At 42.0% G+C, this 19,704-nt stretch overlaps 2 protein-coding genes across 7 annotated transcripts in view; one reads left to right on the forward strand and one right to left on the reverse strand.

The window, feature by feature from the left end:
- The window catches only part of piezo1 (piezo type mechanosensitive ion channel component 1 (Er blood group)), a 96,110-nt gene extending 83,672 nt beyond the window's left edge, over positions 1–12,438 (reverse strand). For all 6 annotated transcript variants that reach the window (XM_079513345.1, XM_079513342.1, XM_079513343.1 and 3 more), the window contains exon 1: positions 11,807–12,438. In XM_079513345.1, the coding sequence (XP_079369471.1) occupies positions 11,807–11,870 (64 nt within the window). In that variant the 5' untranslated portion in view covers positions 11,871–12,438. The remainder of the gene's footprint in view (positions 1–11,806) is intronic.
- A 1,614-nt stretch (positions 12,439–14,052) lies between these two features.
- cdt1 (chromatin licensing and DNA replication factor 1) lies at positions 14,053–19,082 on the forward strand. The gene is made up of 10 exons (XM_079511612.1): positions 14,053–14,594; positions 15,294–15,461; positions 15,652–15,980; positions 16,126–16,320; positions 16,453–16,598; positions 16,724–16,830; positions 17,038–17,226; positions 17,435–17,617; positions 17,914–18,115; positions 18,412–19,082. Exons 1-10 carry the CDS (start codon positions 14,172–14,174, stop codon positions 18,573–18,575), a joined length of 2,106 nt encoding a protein of 701 aa, XP_079367738.1. The 5' UTR covers positions 14,053–14,171; the 3' UTR covers positions 18,576–19,082.
- Positions 19,083–19,704: the final 622 nt, after the last annotated feature.

Consider the following 19,704-nt stretch of genomic DNA (forward strand, 5'->3'; position numbering starts at 1 on the left):
AACAAATTATGTGCAGGTTAACAAACTGTGAAAAGTATCATTGTAGAACTTTCTAATCCTGCTAAGAACTCTGTTAGGCTAAGCTATGGAGCCACTGTACCTGTATGTGCAGAGACAAGGCTGAATGTCCTGCCTATTTATGTCCACCTTGTTTGTTTGTTTATTGTCTCCACCAGGCCGAAGGCATGGGGAGAGAGTATGTTTTGCACTCCGTCCGTCCGTCCGTGTGTCCGTGTGTGTGTGTGTGTGTGTGTGTGTCCGTCCGTCCGTCCGTCCGTCTGTGAACAGCTAATCTCCGGCACCGTTAACCCGGTCGATGTCAATTTTTGCACACACACTCCCTGGATGCCAACGATGAACCTCTGCCCCAGAATTTCCAGAACGGCCTGTTATAGCGCCACCAGGAGGCCGCTTTGTGTAAAACAAGTTTTTGGACAGTACACCTACAGATTTTGTCCAAACATCACGCAAATTGGTACACAGTCTCTCTAGAGCCATTCAACGAAACAGGTATTTCAGATTTCTCAGACTCCACCCTGATTGGCTAGGATTGGCTTCCAAAGTTTGCAGGAGTGCTCAGTTTCAAACAAAATGCTGCAAATCATGGACACATCGTGTGATTTCCGTGAAATTGTGCACGCACATTCCCACTAGGCCCAGAAAGAAATGCCACGTGAACATTTTCAACTCAGCCTCATGGTGGCGCTATAACTCGCCGAAAAGTGTTTTTACCTCTAACTGCACGGATCTGTGGATAACTTTGTATGCCAACTCCCTAGAGGCAAAGTAAAAACCTTTGCCTGGAATTTTTCACATCTGCTCTTTATAGCGCCACCAGGAGGCCGACATATGTAAAACACATTTTCTAATATTTCTCCTTCAGATTTTTTTTTTTTTTTTTACAATATTTATTTTATTTGGAAAAAGCAGTACAAAAACATCATTTATATGCATACATAGGACACAAGTGCAGTTTCCAGGATTTTTCACCCCTCTTCCCTCCCTCCCCCCTCCAAGTGACTCCATCTCCAGTGTCTCTGTGTCCTTGCTTTCTTCAGGACTACATATGGCATCAGGTCAACACTTGACAGGGGCAAAGGGCAATATTGCTTCAGAGTGTACATTTCAGAAGGCGAAAAAGAAGAAAGAGCGGGCAGACAAAAAGAGTAAGACAGACAAAAGAAAAAGACAAAAAAAACAACAATCAAGAAACGAAAGTATTTACAACATTTCTCCTTCAGATTTTATCCAAATTTCATGCAAATCGGTACACATGCTCTCCATAGCCATGTGATCAAGACGCGTTTGTTTGATTTCTCATAATCCACCTAAATTGCCTACGATTGGCTTCTAAACCTTTCAGGAGTAGCCCGCTTTGTACAAATTGCCACAATTACTCAACGCAGCGTCCGATTGCGGTGAAACTGTGCATGCATATTCCCACTAGGCTGAGGAAGAAATGCCACTTGACAGTTCAAATCAGCCTCATGGTGGTGCTACAACAGGCCAAACCGCGTCACACACACACACACACACACACACACACACACACACACACACACACACACACACACACACACACACACACACACACACACACACACACACACACACACACACACACACACACACACACACACACACACACACACACACACACACACACACACACACACACACACACACACACACACACCATCCTCCTGGTGGAGACCTGTGCCCAGAAGGGCACTTTTTCTAGTTTATTGTGAATTTATTTATTTAATTTGTATTATTATGTATTTTGTAATATGTTTTATGTGTTCTGCACTAGTATGGACCCCCCTGTGAGTGTCTTGAATAAAGTTTGAAAGCCACACAAGAGCATATAGTGAGTGAACTGAAAGCTAAGCATTTCACTTGTACACTCCTGTACAAACACTGATATGGCTAACATCATAGAAACAATAACAAATAACAACCAAACTGAATGGAAGGAGCAAAATAAATCAATAAGTGAGAAATAAATAAGCGAGAAAGACAGGTAGACATAAGTAGTTTGAGGTCAGATGATGATGATGATTTCCGTTGCCAAGGGCGATCAAAACAGTTAGAGGGAAAGGATGTGTCAGGACAGGACAAACAGAAACAGAAGAATGTTGCTCAGCAGATCACAGAAACACATTCGTCATCACACGTCACACGACAATGACTAGGCGAGAGTTGTTGCTGTCCAAACTACTTCACTTCTTAAGTATTTAGCTACTTCAATATGTAATTGACCGGGGTCCCCAGACAAAGCCCCAACTTTTTTGCCTCTACACCAAATCACTTCAGCCAATCTACTAGCACACAATGCGCCACATTATGACCCATTGTTTGACCCTTTGTGAACTTACATCTGCTATTTTTGCTGAATTTCTGCCAATTTCCGCATGTTTTATATTATCATCTTTATCTCATTCAGGAAAATAAGAAACTAATTCAACGTTCCAATTAAACAAATTTCTGCCAGAGTACTATAGTGAGAGGAATGCTTTCTCAACAATCTCGGCGACCGGACTGACCTGCCGTCCAAGGTCGGCTCCCGTACCGACCTAGAAGACATGGTCGCCGTCAGTCAGTAGCGGATTGCGCTGTCTCTCTGTCTATATTTCTGGTTGTGCCATACAGTACAGTACATACCATACAATATCTCTCTCTCCCTCTGTGTGTGTGTGTGTGTGTGTGTATATATATATATATATATATATATATATATATATATATATATATATACATATATACATATATATATACATATATATATATATACATACACACACAGACACTCATTTTCTAGTTATCCGGTTACTAGTCAAAATATTCCTCTGTGAATACATATGTATGTGCACGTGTCAAGCAACTGCAGAGTTCTAGCATAGTTCTTCCCGTACAAACCTAGCCTGTAATTACAGAGAGCCCTGCTGGCCAGTCTTGAGCCGACTCCCTCAGCCAAAGGCCTCTGCACATCACAGATCACACGGCCCACTTGAAGACACTGGTTACCAGATAAGATCACTTCAGTTGTCAGGGATGCTCGAGGACACTGTCAGCATGGTAAACAGCAGCCAGTGGTGTTGAATGAGTTATAGGCAGACCTTGCTTTTGGATCATATGGGTACTAGATTAGAGACAGACCCATTACTGTATGTTGGCTCTATAATTTAAAATTAGCAGCCACTTGACATTTCCACTAGCCAAAACAATATTCTTGAAGTAGCCTGAACCAGATTATGAGAATCGCTGCATCCATTTCAACATAGTCTATTAGTAACAAAAAATAAACTTCAAGTTGTATTTATTTTCATTGCTCAATTTCAATGAGAACTAAAAACAAATTGTGTACGCACGGAGAAGTCGAGGGGCGACAAATTACAATGCAAGCGTATTTACGTGGGCGCGGTCCCGTGAAATTGTCGCGTACGTGCTCGTTTCGTGCACACGTCCGTGACTAACCAGACTTGGATTCTATTTAGCTATTTTTTAGTGGTGTAAACCACTCCTACGACTGGCTTTGTTAGTTTACGTGTCTGTCTGTCTGTCTGTCTGTTCGTACCAAATGAGCATGGTTGCTACGGTCACCCAGTTCACCCGGGTGTGATTTCATTACATCAGACATTACGTCAGACCACAGCTGATCAGGCTATATAAGACCTTACACCACTCAGTTCACACGGGTGTGATTTTTTACACTTGTGTCGTCGCGCCCCTCATGAGCAGACCTGGAGCAGACCTGTCGTTGATCCAGGTGACAATGTATGTGTTAATCGATGCCCGTCTGAAAGTGCCTTATCACTGTATTCACACTGATTTGAGATTTGTTTTAGTTAAATAGGCCTTTCATTGCCTTGTGCAATAAAAGGCCCGCAACCAGCCCTGGGGTTACACAAAACTGTAAAATGGTCAAATGGTGGCACTGTAGGAAAATACATGGGGTTAACAAAATCAGGAGGGTATCATCCTGGAACCCACGGGGTGAAGTGATGGATAGGCCGACTGACAGCCATCCTTAGAGCCCCCATCACTAATGGGGCAAAAATAAACTTTAATGCCGCAGTCAAATATCTTGACATACCGTAGTGTCATTTTCCTAACTTAGCTAACTAGTGTGAGAGAACAATATAGCTGTCACTGTTTGTTTTGCACACAGTCGATTCTACCACAGCCTCAGAGCAAGTACTGTAGTACTGTAGATTCTACCACAGACACAGCCTCAGAGCACATGGTTATTACCACATGACACAACTTGGGCCGTCAGTGTCATCACGATAATGACATTTTACATGACAATTAATTCTCATACAAATAATTGTGATTAACAATTTAATTGTGTTTTTGACGTTGAAAATTGGAACAAATAAATTGTAAACAATGACTTAAACAGCGTACACAAATAAATGGCTGCCTAATGTAGTTTTTTATACTTTATTTATTTATACTTTAAATAAATAAGAAATAGCAAATCTACAAGCTCACAACATGCATTGCGAGCTTGTAGATTTGCTTTTTCTGCTATTTATATTTTTAATGTTTAAAGAATTTATGAAACTTTTTCAACATGGAAACAATTATGGCAATTATGACGATTATATGCAAGATAACGGTGATTATTTCAAATAATTAGGCTATGATTAGGTGATTATGTAAAAATAGTGGCAGGCCTAGATATAACATGGATTAGTGATAGAACTTAATTTAGTACTTCATCCATCACACGCAGGGTTGGCTAGTAACCAAGATCTGGCAGGTGGGCCCTGAATTCTGATGGTACATGACAACATAGTAGACACAAGTAAAGTTATTTTTATTATTGGTTTAATATTATTAATATGTATTTTTTTCCCCAACAAATCGACTTGTGGAATTTGTTTGACATTGTGACGCATTATAGTCCCTTTCCATTGTTGGCGTAGTGTGTGTGTGCATGCGCATATGCGTGTGTGTGTGTGTGTGTGTGTCTGTGTCTGTGTCTGTGTCTGTGTCTGTGTGTGTGTGTGTGTGTGTGTGCGTGTGTGTACGTGCGTGCAACAGTGACGCCTTTTACTGACCTGCTTTCCTGTTTTTGTGGAAAGAAAATGGCCAAGGGGACAGAGGCAGTCTATCAGTGTCGTCCCCCCCACACACACACACATACAACAGGGTGTAGCCTAATCAATGGGGGGTGACGCTATCAGGTGTTTAGCTCTTAGCCTATCGACTGTGCACAGTAAAATCAGGAGTGTTGTTTTAACACAGACTGTAAAAATGTTCCTGGGTTTTACTGTGTAAGCTCAATATACAAATTCATATCATTCTCTCTCACTGTCTCACCACCACTCCCTGAGATGAGGCTATCTCACACAGAATGGGGGTATTTCTCACTAAGACTTAAGAATGCCTTGCTAAACCAGCCTTCTCTGGAATAGTGCTGACTCACTGCCTCAATATGCACACACGCGCCAGTCACGCGCACACCGCGCGCGCACACACACACACACACACACACACACACACACACACACACACACACACACACACACACACACACACACACACACACACACACACACACACACACACACACACACACACACACACACACACACACACACACACACACACACACACACACACACCTTCAACTGATTTCTATTGACTCCATTAATTCTATAGCCACATGTGTAACGGAAAGTGGTGTACTGACAAAAGGTCCACTTGACAGTTCCACGTTTTTCTACAATAGAATGTGGACGTGCACAGTCTACACACACATGTTTACACACACACACACAAACAAAAGAGAAATATAGCTACATACAGTATATCCTGATGATAGGTTCAGGTTTACCTATGATCCTAGATTACTGATGCACTACACTGTCTCTATACATAGCTTATGTTTACATTGCTTACTGTAAATCGCTCTGGATTAAGAGCATCTACTAAATGCCTAAATTGTTATAGCCACATGTTTCAGGATGCGTTGCACACACACACACACACACACACACACACACACACACACACACACACACACACACACACACACACACACACACACACACACACACACACACACACACACACACACACACACACACACACACACACACACACACACACACACACACACACACCAAATTCCATGTCAATACATGGAATCTGAGCTATGTGTGAGCTCAGTTTGTGTGATTCCATTTCCATGTAGGCTATATAGTCTCTCTGTCATTCCAGGTATCAACAGTAATTTGTTCTAACAGGATATAAATGAAACCAACCTCAGGGTTTTGACTTGAGAGTACCAAACATCCCAGCTTCTTGCCAGGTGTGTGTGCAACATGCTTGCAATTTGTGTGTGCGACAGAAAAGGCAGAACATGCAGTTACATGAGGACTGTAACCTGCTTCACAGTCTGTTGTGTTTTCAACAGCTTTGCTACTGACAGCACGTTGTCAAGCAAATGTCATTGTGTAGTCTAACCACTGGAAATTTTGATTTAGATTAGTTTTCCTGAGGCATTCTAGACTGCCTCAATGTAAACGGTAGCTACATCAGAAAACATCTCACTTACAAACATGATTACTTCTGGTGAAGATGATAGTGCAACTGTCAGTATGTCACTACAGTATGTAGCCACTATGTAGCCTAATTACCAGTAAGACGCCTGAGCGCATCCGCCTCGTTGACGGCAGACTGCTAGGCGAGGGCTGGCACTTTGGAATGGGGGTCAGATCAACATGGAATTAATTCTGTACTGGCCATATATGGAGCATGTCTTGAGTGTACAGGATTTGATGAGGTCAGATCAACATATGGAATGTCAGAACAGGTCAGCTCCATACAGTATATGGAGATTTAAGGGTGGTAGCAGGGACATTGAGTGTACAGGGTTTGATGAGGGCCCAGGTAGGGCCGGTCCTTAATTTTCGGGCCTGTTGAAAACAGGGGCAGGCCCGTCTAGAGTTTGAAATTTGAATGAACAGGTATAAGCCAAAAGGCAGACATCGAAGAGGAAAGATGGATGGGGAAGGATTCAAGGAACAACATATGGAATGTTGAACAGGTTCTGACATATATCCATATATGGAGATCTAAGGGTTTTAGGTTTGAGGTCAGATGTAGAGTTGCTGGCCAATGTTGATGACATCAGGGATCTCCATATCTGGGCTTAACTGCGACAGCAGGTCGCATTTACTATGACATCAGGGTCTCCACATCTCCATCCCTGATGATGTCACATGATGTCGCGAGACCTGGGCACCATAATATGGGGGCTTGCCTGGGGTGACCAACCAACCAACACAGGAAATGCACAATTCCATTGTAAATGCGACTTGCGGTCGCAATAATCTGACAAGTCAAGAGAACAGTAGAAAAGGGCATTGTGTTTGCCTGTGTTTGTTCCGCTCCTACACAAGCAGATTGCAGACAGAATTGCAATAAAACCCCAAAGGGTGCTAACATTGTTCACTGCGTTTATTTTTTTCAAAAGTTTTTCTTTTAGGGGGTGGTGGGTACATAAAAAAAAATAACCGGTAAACTGGAGGAACTGCCTAGCTTGCTATGCAGATTAATAAATGGACAGACAGAAAATACAGCTTTGTTCATCCCAACAGCCCTCATTTTCCACCAAATACCATTCAGCACGTCAGCATGAACCAATAACAAGTCATTCCAATGATATTATAGCCTAACAATACACAATAAAGTAATCATAACATGACTATCAGCAGGAAAAGCACCCATCTGCTTCATAACATTACAGTCCATCATGTACAAACAAACAATAAAGTAGCCAGGCCAAGGTGGCCTACTGAATTCCTAGCAAGCTCCAATGGCTGCCATCCTGTAGTCAGAACTCCACAGTGGAGAGGAGGGTGTAGAGTTGAATGAGAATTTCACTACAGGATTCCATTCCATCCATATGGAATTAAAAGAAAAGGTCCCTTCCAATCTCACTCCATCAAACCAGGCCTCGTCTCTGTCATATCTCGCGCTTTCTGCCTCTTTTCTACCCTTTTTAATAACAACCCGAATCTGGGTTGAACGAGATCACCAGAGGGAGCTCACTCAACCCAGATTCGGCACAAACATGGGGTTAAATTTGTTTTACTACTATGCCACAAAAATGTCCTCCTATGTCTCCTTCAAACCGTCTACAAAAAAAGCACCAGTCTACAATTTGTAACTGATCCTGGAAAAGTCTATTTACTGTACGTTTATTGCTACTAGTGTTGATGATGTCTATTATTGTATGTCTTTAAATGTCTTGATGAATTGAATACACAGGACCACAATGGAAACAAGTTTTCCATTCCAACTTTTGTGTTATTCTTTTAGCATCATTGTATAATCGTACCACTGTACAATTTGCAAACTGTTTTCAGTTTGCAAAGTATTCAATCAATCTTAGATTGAGAGCAGAGCACAGGAAAGGAGAGGGGCATGAGAAAAGATAGGATAGAGGAGAGGTGAGCTGGTGTGAGGCTTGTCATTATCTGGATAAAAAATGCTTTCCACTTTTAAAATGCTTTTCATCTCAACTCTGTAGACATTTCTCCATAGACCACACACACAGGTAAAGTTTCTGCCTCCAACATGTGTGCGGTGTGCGCGCAGCACACACACACACACACACACACACACACACACACACACACACACACACACACACACACACACACACACACACACACACACACACACACACACACACACACACACACACACACAAGTCAGTCCTCAATATTCCCACCACATGAACCATTTAGCCTGTATTGTTATGCCAAGAACATAAAGTAAGTACCCTCCACTATTGTTAGCCCGTAGATTAAGTAGTTTAGACTAGAGGACGGCTTAATCAAGGCTCCATTGTATCTATCTTGCTAATTAATGACTCCATGCAGCAGATAGATCTAATTAATTACCCCATGCAGCAGATAGATCTAATTAATGACCCCATGCAGCATATAGATCAACAACTTCTGGTACTCAGAGGCATACAGTACATCTAAAGTTCTAAAACCTAATCATCATTTAATTTCATCTGGAGTTGATTAATAACATCAACCTGTGAAACTTCTGACGACCAATCAAGGCGACTGGGAATTTGTAGGCTTGCTCAATCAATCAAATAGCCTGCTGACATGTTTTTGTTTTGTTTTACATTTAGATTAGATCAGTATCAGATAATGGAATATAATATTCTCACTGGAGGAAATGTGTCCTTAGCTTCACTGTGGTAGAATTAATTAACCTTTTACACTGCTAAAAGTAACTAAAGACAATTTGACAGAGCATCCAATATATATCCATACAATACATTCCAGGAAAAAAATGCTTTCTGCTATGATGCTCCAACTTCATGGAGCAATCTACAACTCGCGCAAAAGATGTATGCCCAATATCTATATGGACAACTTAATAACTTAAATCTTCCTATCGAAGCTCAGTATATGTAACTGTTTTTTGACATACTCGTTTTGTTGTTGTTGTTATGGTCTTATTTCGTTGTTTCTGTGTTATATATCTGTATGTATGACTAGTCCAAAAAGGTTTTTATTAATGTCATAGTCAATATCATGTTAGGGAAAATGGTATGCTTGGTTTACAGACAAATTAACATGATTATTACTGAAGGAAAAATAAATCTCTGAGGGTAAGAAACTGCATGTTTTTAACATCTGTAGCATAGACTGGGGGTTGAGCGTGTGTGTGTGTGTGTGTGTGTGTGTGTGTGTGTGTGTGTGTGTGTGTGTGTGTGTGGGGGGGTACATTGTCAGTGGCAAGCACAGCATCACTCATTTCCTATGACTCGGATCGGGTAAAGGCAGCTCATGTTGTATTTACATCCTGCCCTGACAGACAAAGAAACAAGTTTATTGTACTGCGCTTTTGTAGCGTAATAAATTTGTAGGCCAGAAACCATTCGCTCAAAAGGAAAGGACACAAGTTAGTACTGAAAAAGGTCTAATGGACAATTTATACTGAGAAACATGACGTGATAATTGAAAAATCTGTTATTTTCTGCAACCAACATGGTCACACAAAGTATAACAATGAGCCTTTAATGTGTAGAGCCGTGCAATAGGAGTACATGGCGTTACAAAGTTTGGGAGCCACTTAAATAGAACTTTTCCTGCAATTTCCCAGAAGCAGAGAATAGACCGGAGAGTAGGACAGGAATGGTTGTATTTCAACAGCAGTCTGGCTGTCTGACTAATGGAAACTTCCATTTACTGAAACACTACGGTAACGGTACATACACAGCCTGACCACTAAGCTATGGAATCTTTACAGTCAGGACAATGGTTATGATTGTGTGTGTGTGTGTGTGTGTGTGTGTGTGTGTGTGTGTGTGTGTGTGTGTGTGTGTGTGTGTGTGTGTGTGTGTGTGTGTGTGTGTGTGTGTGTGTGTGTGTGTGTGTGTGAACAATAAGCATCAGCATAATGCCATCCAATTCAACTCAAAAACTTCTGTCACATCCCTTTGGATCTGAAGACATGCTGAGTATATTTCGCAATTAAGTTGTGCTGCCAGGTAAAAAAAATGAAATATTTAATAATTCCATAATATAGTTCCATAGTTTAACACCAGGTCTCCCACATGGGAAATCAAACATCTACAACTGCAATATCCCTATGCCAAGCCAGCTTTGGACTTCAGGTTGAGCTCCTCTGCAACATTCACCCACCTAACCTTTAACCTCCCCACCTCCAGGAAACCTGATCTGGATCACACCAATGTATCACCCAAGATTCAAATCCAGGTCTACCCCGTGGGAAACCAAGCCAAGAGGAAATCCCCTCACCGTTGGCCAGGAGACATTAGGGTTTGTGCTTCAGGCTGAGCTACTCTGCTCAAATAAGAGATATGTGTCTAGCTTAATTTTGTCAGTGCCTCCTCTAAATATGCCAGGGTTTCTACTCTCACTAGTAGAAACACCTGTATTCATTGTGAGACACGTTAGAGATAAAAGCATCCTTCAATAACATGATATTGTGATCAAGTACATTTACTTGGCTTTTTTGTTCTATTGCTCCCCACCCCTTTCTACCCATACTGTACATCATGTTTTTCCTTTATTTATATGATGATGAGTGTATATTTGTACCTACGTCTCTAAATGTTCTGATGAATTGAAAATGGTGGACCCTGTTGTAAATAAATGTAATGCTTAATCATGGATGGTCCACAAAGTAACAGTTTTTGTATTGACTTGTGCTTTCGTTTGAAATGAACCCATTCTGCATACTGTGAAATAGAATTTTCAATCAATCAAGTTACAGATATTCACAAACCCAGACTGATCACTATCTCTGTGTCTCTTAGCCCTGGTCCAGTCGCTGTAAGCACTGGACCAGGGCTATGTGTCTCTTATCCTGAGCTAGACTTCTAGTCCAAAGTCAAACAGAATGGTCAGCATGAGACCATAGCCTGTATGCATTGCTGTAATGACTGTATAACTAAAATATTGGGCAATAAAAAGTGACAATGAATTAATTATTCATTGTCATTGTCATTCATGTGATACCTTTTTTTATATAATTATTAAAATATTGTATTTTCAGCCCACCCAGATGCTTTAATACCGTAGTTCATGTTCAGGCCAGGGTGGGAAACAAGCTATATGGTATAGTTTAGTTGTGGATGGAAAACGTAACTGAGCTGAGCAGTATGAAAGTAATGGAATTTCTACTTTAAAAAATCAATTTGGTTGGTCGTGGTACTATGTGGTGAATGTATAAATCTTACTGTGAGATTATTCTAAACATTGTGTGTTGTGACTTGTTCGGAGGTTGTTACCTGCCAGCAGCACGATGGGCAGTAGAACACAGTACAGCAGTCCTATGACCACCTGAAGCTCCATCTCGGCTTGGCACAGAGAATTTCTTCACACTCCCAACGACATTCCTCCAACACGTACTCCTCCTCCACCCTCGACCAGGAATTGCCAATAAATCCACAGCAGTGACACTTAGTTAGAAACTACGTATATTGTTTCAACAGAACATAATGGTGGAATATTGAAAACAGCCAGAAACCGATACTTCGCACAATAACGAGCGATCATGATCACTTCCCCCAAAATGGATCAAAAGTGTCTAAAAAAAGTTGTACAGTAGATGCCTATGGTGATTCTACGTTGGATCATCTCAGCCCCCCATGTTTAGAAGATCAAAGCCCAAACATATATCCACGAGTAGTCTAAAAATCTTCCAAGAAATTCGCCGACCCCGGGGTGTGAGAAAGGCTCCTCGATCTTTCCACGCTCTCCCTTCTTTCTTCCAACGACGGGTCTTGGATTGAATCCTCCGAGTAAAGTAATAACCCAGTCAGTGTGTTCATGGAAAATGTGATTCACGGACACAGTTGAGCACTGAGCAGTGGGACTGTGAACTCACTACACTGTGTAGTGACTACAGCTATGCTGTCACCTCCCCACCGCTGCTGTGTAGTGTGTAGTCTCGCCCAGTTTTGCTGGTACTAAACTATTTGTGGCTTTAGGAGGTTCAAGTCAACTCAGGTGCCTATTACCAGACACACTTATGGCAAGCCACACACACACACACACACATGCACACACACGCTAAAGAGTTTACTGTGCAGAGTGAACATACACTCACACATATTTGATGAATTGAACATGGTGGACCCTCTTGTAAACAAGTGTAATGCTTAATTGGGTCGTCCACTCACAGTTAACAGCCTTTGTATTGAGTTTGTGCTTGAAATGTACTGTAATTCTGCAAACTGTTAATAAATATTTCAATCAATCAATCACACATTTGATCGAATTTTACACACAGCTTCAAAACATTATGTCATATGAATGCAAATACAATTAAGAAATGTGTGAGTTAATTCGACCTGTGATTTTGTTTCCTTGTAAAGTAAAATGGCAGTATGCACTGTAGCAAGTGCCAATCTCATCTGGAAATAAAATACAGTTTTGAGTGCTTGCAACCATGAAGCAAAACTGACTGATAGTTACCAACCATCTAACTAACTAACTAACTAACTAAAACTAACCAACCTTTTCTGGGATATGGACATTTTAAAGGCACATTTAAATAACCTATTTAATGTCAAAAGTAAATAAAGGGCCTTTTTTCTTTTCTTTTTTAAACTTCCATTCCATCCTGAAAATATGATCTAGTAAACACCAAGTCAATTTTTAGAATGTGTTTACTTTAGGGCCAAAACACTAGGTGACAAATCTATACAAGTTAACGTGTCAGTGTAATGGACGAGTCAGTGGTGACCCCTAGTGGCCGATATGATCAACTATTTTACAGTAAAACAGAAGCTACATCAGCACATTACATTACAACATTACACACAACTGACACAAGATGATCTTAGATTACATTGTATATGTTTCTTTTCCCTTTTTACCTCCTTTATGATGAATTCCTGTTCTGTTCTTTGACTATATAGAAGTGTCTATTTAAATTTGTACGTCTCTACATGTTTTGATGAATTGAACAAGGTGGACCCTCTTGTAAACAAGTGTAATACTTAACTGGGTCGTCCTCTCACAGTTAACAGTCTTTGTATTGAGTTTGTGCTTGAAATGTACTGTAATTCTGCAAACTGTTAATACATATTTAAATCAATCAATCAATTCTATCCTCAAGAATAGGATAGAATACCCCCCAGATATCCCTGAAAAGGTCCCAGGGGCAGCTAGATATTGATAGTTCGAAACTGAATCGAGTTGGACAGGTCTGTACTCTCTCTGACCAATTTGGTTAAATTTGTACACTCATCATTCAGCTATGGTGGTCCGTCTGTGGCGGCGTGGCCTAATAATGCACATACCAAACTGGGGGTCTTTAGATTGAAATGAAAATATGCCACTGCTCCAGGTCAGGTGGTGGCGGTAATGCAAATATATAAGTAAATTCCCCAAATCCAAACAACAGCCAGTACACAACAAAGGAGGAGGAGATGTGGAGTTTGTAGCCAATAGACAGGCGCCCCCTCGCCTTGGGACCAACCAGAGCCATGAAAGCAGCAGCGGGGGCGCGATAAGGGGCGTGGTGTGTGCGTATTTCGCGCGAAAGTTGCTGTTCTTGTTCCTGTTTGGAAATTCCTCTCCACAAAATGATATAAAAACTTGAGCTGTAATCGCTTTCATCAACAAACATCAACCACAACCACAATCATGTCTCAGGCTCGGGTGACGGATTTCTTTGCTCACAGGAAGAAAGGTGGTGTCGATGGATTACGGCGGGGCAAAGGAAAGACCTCGGCGGCTGGTCGCAAAACTAAAGCCACGATCACAGCAGATAGCACCAGCCCTCTCTGCTCTTTAAAGTCCTCCATACACGAAGAGTTTATCCGAGTAATTGACGAGGCCACCGCGGTTGACGAATGTTCCCCGGGGGCAGCGATCAGTCCTCCACGGACGCCGAAGCGGACTTCGGTAGACGCAGAGTTTGACCTGGGAGCCGCTTTGTTCTGTAGTACCGCGGAGCAGCATAGCTCGACCAAAAAGAAAGTACGTGTGGAAGTTGGTAACCGTGACAAGGACGCAGATCCGGGCGTGAAAGCCCCGAAAAAGACCGCAAGGAAAAAGCTGATTCTGGTATGTTGTCTTCTCTGTCGAGTCCCCTCAAGTTCGCATTATCGTGAAACCTTAGCCCCTTTCTGAATTTTCGACGGCGGTACCACCGTCCAAATCTCGAAAGGGGCTACGTGAAACGAAACGGCAATGTTTTATTTAGGACGATGTGTCAGCAATGTTATGTAAAATACATTATTATATGTATTAAGACTATTTTACGTGTTCGATCAATTTCACCATTAAAATGAACTAATCCCTTATAGGGATCCAGTGCATCAACAAAATGTAATCGGCGTAAGACATTATAATGCAACATTAAAGCCATTTTGACTTTGTATGTAACATGTTGGTCTGCAACGTGGACTGAAATGGAATATGATTATCAGTCAAATTTGAGTTGAATCAAGGCAAGACTTTCATGGTCAACATTTTTCACGTCTTACTACAACTTGCACGAACTAATAACAATACAATACATCCCACGATTCCCAACCCCCAGGCCCCAGCCTCATTACCATTTATATACCCACAGATGAGTGAGTGGTTTGATCTCTCTGCTTGATTAAGCATTCAGACTTGTATTTTGTGTTCAGTGTGCCCACAGTTGCATTTTCACAATCTTGCCATTCCCCACCCATGGTATGTTTTATTTTAAATGCAAATAGATTACATTATGGTTTCTAATATGTCTCCTCCTACTGTCCTCATGCGTGTCGACAGTGTACACCTCAGGCCCCTGTAAGCGTCAGCCGTGTATCCGAGGCCCCATCACCACAGTCGGCTGCAATCCAAAAAGAGACCAAGAGTCAAGTTCACAACACTGCTAAAAGCTCACCACATGGCAGCACACAAGTCACTGCCAAGCAGACTGGAAAACAGGCCAGCAAGGTAAGATGTCTACTCGGATAGAAATGGTTAATGTATCAAACGAGTGAAAAGCAGAAATGTGTATTGTTTTAAATTGTTGTTTTAGCATTCCACACCAATGCTGCGTCTGCTTAATGAGAATCGTCCAAAAAGTGTCGGGGGGGGGGGGGGGGAAGCAAGTGTCTGATTATCCCTTTCTTCTGTCTGTCAGACGTTGTCTAAAGAGGAAATTGCGGCACTCAAGTCCCGCCTTCAGAAGATCAAGAAACAGGCAGAGAAACTGTCCAAGCCTGCATGCCCAGCCAATGTCTCTCCAGCTGCACATTCACCCTCGACGTCCTCAACAACTGCCCCAGCGTCTGATGATGGCACAACTACCACCCCTGTTGTTGACAAAACCCAGATGTCCACTGTGTCAGATGTTCCAGGCCTCAAGGCCACTCTATCTAGGGCTAAGGAGTTAGCAGCCAGTGTACAGAAGAGAAAGGAGGAGAGAGGGAGACAGGAGAGCAAGGAGAGTGAGACTCTGACACAGGAAAGGTGGGTAGTGTGGTGCTTTGTGCCCTTATAAGGGTCTTTTTCCCCCCTTCTTTTAAAGAAGTGTTCAATTTAGGGCTGTCATCCTACAAATGACTTTAATCAAGCTTTCACATTCACTGTGCTGATCTATATTTTTCCCCATCAGTGATGGTCTACCTGGCTACCAGCGGTACCACACCTTGGCTGAGCCGGTGGCCCCAGGTCTGACACTGCCTTACCAGTACAAGCTGCTGGTAGAGATATTCCGCAGCATGGACACTATTGTTGGCATGCTCTACAATCGCTCTGAGACGGCGACCTTTGCCAAGGTCAAACAGGGCGTTCAGGACATGACTAAGAGGTAGGCGGAAGTTTGCCATATTAACACTAACATTCATTGTGGCAGTTTTGGCCTAGAAATTGGGAGTGGTGATTGGAAATGCATTTTAGCTGACATTTGATTTACTGGTGTCTCTCTCACCCCCTTGGCCAGACGCTTTGATGAGAGTCAACTAGGTAGGATAAAGACGGTCTTCCCCAATGCCTACACCTTCAGACAGGAGAAGAATATTCCCACCTTCTCATACAACATCAAGAAGGGCAGCTACCAGCTCACTATGGAGCCTGTCATTTGCCCTGGTGAGCACACAAACACTAACCTTATACCATCACTGCTGTGGTGACGTGTTTTTCTGTTTTATTCCTAATGGTGTGATATACCCCTGTAAAGTCTCGTGTACTAAGGATGTTTTTCCCTCCTGCAGAGTCGGACCAGAAAGAGGCTCGTCCTCTCCTTTCAGCCTCTCGTCTCCTGGAGAGAAGACGTATCTTCCACCAGAACTTGGTGTCCATCGTTAAACAACACCACCGGGTCAGTCATTACTGCAGCTTTCATTTGAAAGCGTTATCTCTTACTCTCTTACATACGCTTACATTTGAACTTGAGGTTTGTGGCAAACTAATTCTAGAAATACCCTTAAGGGAATTTGTGCACTAGCCTGGCATGTTGAGTAGACCTTAAACTTTCTTGTCACAAGCTTTTTAATTTAACATTTCTTTCTATCCCGTCTGTCCACAGACCTTTCTGTCCTCAGCCGTTCCCCCACTGTCTGTACCAGATGACCAGCTGACGCGCTGGCACCCACGCTTTAACGTGGACACTGTGCCAATAGTGGAGTGCAGCCTGTTGCCTCAGCCTCCACACACTGATAAACTCTCCACGGCCCAGGAGGTTCTGGACAAGGCGCGCACACTCATGACACCCAAGGTAGACTGGCCTCAAGATTAAGAATCTTCACGCTCACAATGCATAACAATGCAATTCATTGAGCTAAAAATTTATAAATATTTTTAATATATTGACAGGAAATAAGAAATTATTCTTAAATTGATTAACTGCTCAACATGCCATTTTGTCTGGAGCCTATCTACAAAAAATAATTTGATCGATTTCATTTTGTAATGTTTGTGTGTAGATGGAGAAGGCCCTGGCTAACATGGCTTTGAAAACGGCAGACACACTGGGGGTAGAGCAGATCCCTCCCGAGACCTCCATGCCCGTTTCCCCCACAGTGACCATCACACCAGTCTCCACATCTACCACTACAACTCAGACACCAAGTGCACTCAAAGGAGTGTCTCAGGCTCTGCTGGAGAGGGTAGGTCCTATGTGCATTACAGGGGCCATCAACTTTAAGATATTTTTTTCCTATTGCTAAAACTGCTGTCAGTCTGTCACCACAGTTCAGAAGTGTAGTGCCCATGCCAATTCAGACAATTTATTGATGACAGATTTCACCACTTACCAGCAAGGTGTCTGTTTAGAAGATGGTTGTGTTGACGGATTCACCAGCATAGTACCCATTCAGACGGTTGTGTTGACAGCTTCACCCTGTACCCATTCAGGTGGTTGTAATTCAACAGTGCTCATTCAAATGGTTTGTTGTGTTGATAGATTCGGGCAAAGGAGTCACAGAAGCTGCAGGCAGCCATGACACGGAACCCTGTCCAGGAACAGCTCCTTCTGAAGATGTCACGTCTTCCAGAGCTCGCCAGGATTCTGCGGAACGTCTTTGTTGCTGAGAAGAAACCAGCTCTGATTATGGAACTAGCCTGTAACAGGATGGTGGCTAGTTACAGATCGGCCCTTTCTACAGGTGTGTTATTATTGAACCGTATCCAAACCAGGCCAAGTCAGTGAGGCTCGGGTTGGCTTTTAACTGAAATGAGCTGCAAATGGAGTGGGAGTGGATGGAGGGACTATTGGCACCTACATAACTGTTGTGGGAGCATGAACATATAGTGTATATTAAGACTGAGGAATTGAAATCAATATGAATGAAATGCATGCATACTTTGCTCACTGAACCACATCCTCTGACTCCCTGGAATGTAATATGGGCAGAAGACGTAGGTTGTTAACTTATGTCTAATTAGTTTCATTCTCTTTCAGGAGAGATGGAGAAACACCTCCGGTTGCTGTCAGAGCTGGCCCCTGACTGGTTAGCTATCCATCCCATCAGGAAGGATATGTACCTGAAACTGACTAAGAGCATGGAACTCAACGTTGTTGTGGACAAACTCAATGCCAAGCTGAAAGAGGAGGAGAGACACTGATGGCTCACAATTCTCCTCCCAAGATTTTAGAACCCAATTGACCAAGGAAAACACATTTTGCATGGACACTGTTTGAGTCCCAGCTTCTTGTACTCGACTGGAGAATCAAGCTTCACAAGAAGTCAAACATTTTGGGTTTCTCCACTAAGATTTTTTCCATCTAGCTACCTACATGATTTTTCAGGTGTTTTAGTGTTAAGATGCTTTAAGTGATATTTTTATTTAAGTTATATTCCGTAGTCCTAGCTACAGAGTGTTCAGTAACAATGGTCTCCCTATTGAGACTGCTCTTTAGTAAACATCAAATCAGATGGGACACCAATGTCATCCAATCGGGAAAGAGAAGCTATTTATCGGTGCCAATTGTCTGCTAATGTTTAATCACTTCCCTTTTCACATTTATCCTGTACAAGTCGTCTCTTCCGATTGGATGAAATTGGTATCCTGACCTGGAAAAAATATATTTTTTTCTTTTAAGAGCTGGAGACCCGTGTTACTGAACAAAATCTATTAAACACTTATTTTAACAAAATAAAAAGATGTCACTTAAACCACCTTCAAGTGTTAATAGTTTCCACACTCCTGTGTAGAGGTAGTGTATAATGGCAGCTAATGTGCAATATTTTTTGGCTATGTATATTTTTACTGGCTGTAACTGATTTATGCAAGTTAAATACTGTCAACTGAAACATTAGTGCAAGATGTCTTAATATGCACCATTATGTAGCGTTTGTGGATTCTGGGGCTCAAATGCTATCCAGAGACATTGTTTATTCATTCACATATATAGACCTACCCTCCCCAATTGTTGAATGTCACTTCTGTTTCAGTTAAAGTATAACTTGTGGATTTAATAAATGATTCGACAAATATTTTGTCCCAAGAAAAGACGGTGTGAAGGGGCTATGTTTTACAAGAGTACAGCAGCCTACTCAAGACAGTGGGCTCATCACAGCACTTTATACACTAGTGGATTACTATCATGGGGGGGACATGACAGATCTCATCTCACATACAAAAGCTATTATGGCTAGACAATCTGAGGAAATAAGTGACAACAGATAATTGAGGGTGGAATTAGAACTTTATCGTGTTCATTATTAACTCGTCCACCTTTCAACAGAAATGG

This window comes from Electrona antarctica (assembly GCF_951216825.1).
Source record: "Electrona antarctica genome assembly, chromosome: 10".
Taxonomy (NCBI): domain Eukaryota; kingdom Metazoa; phylum Chordata; class Actinopteri; order Myctophiformes; family Myctophidae; genus Electrona; species Electrona antarctica.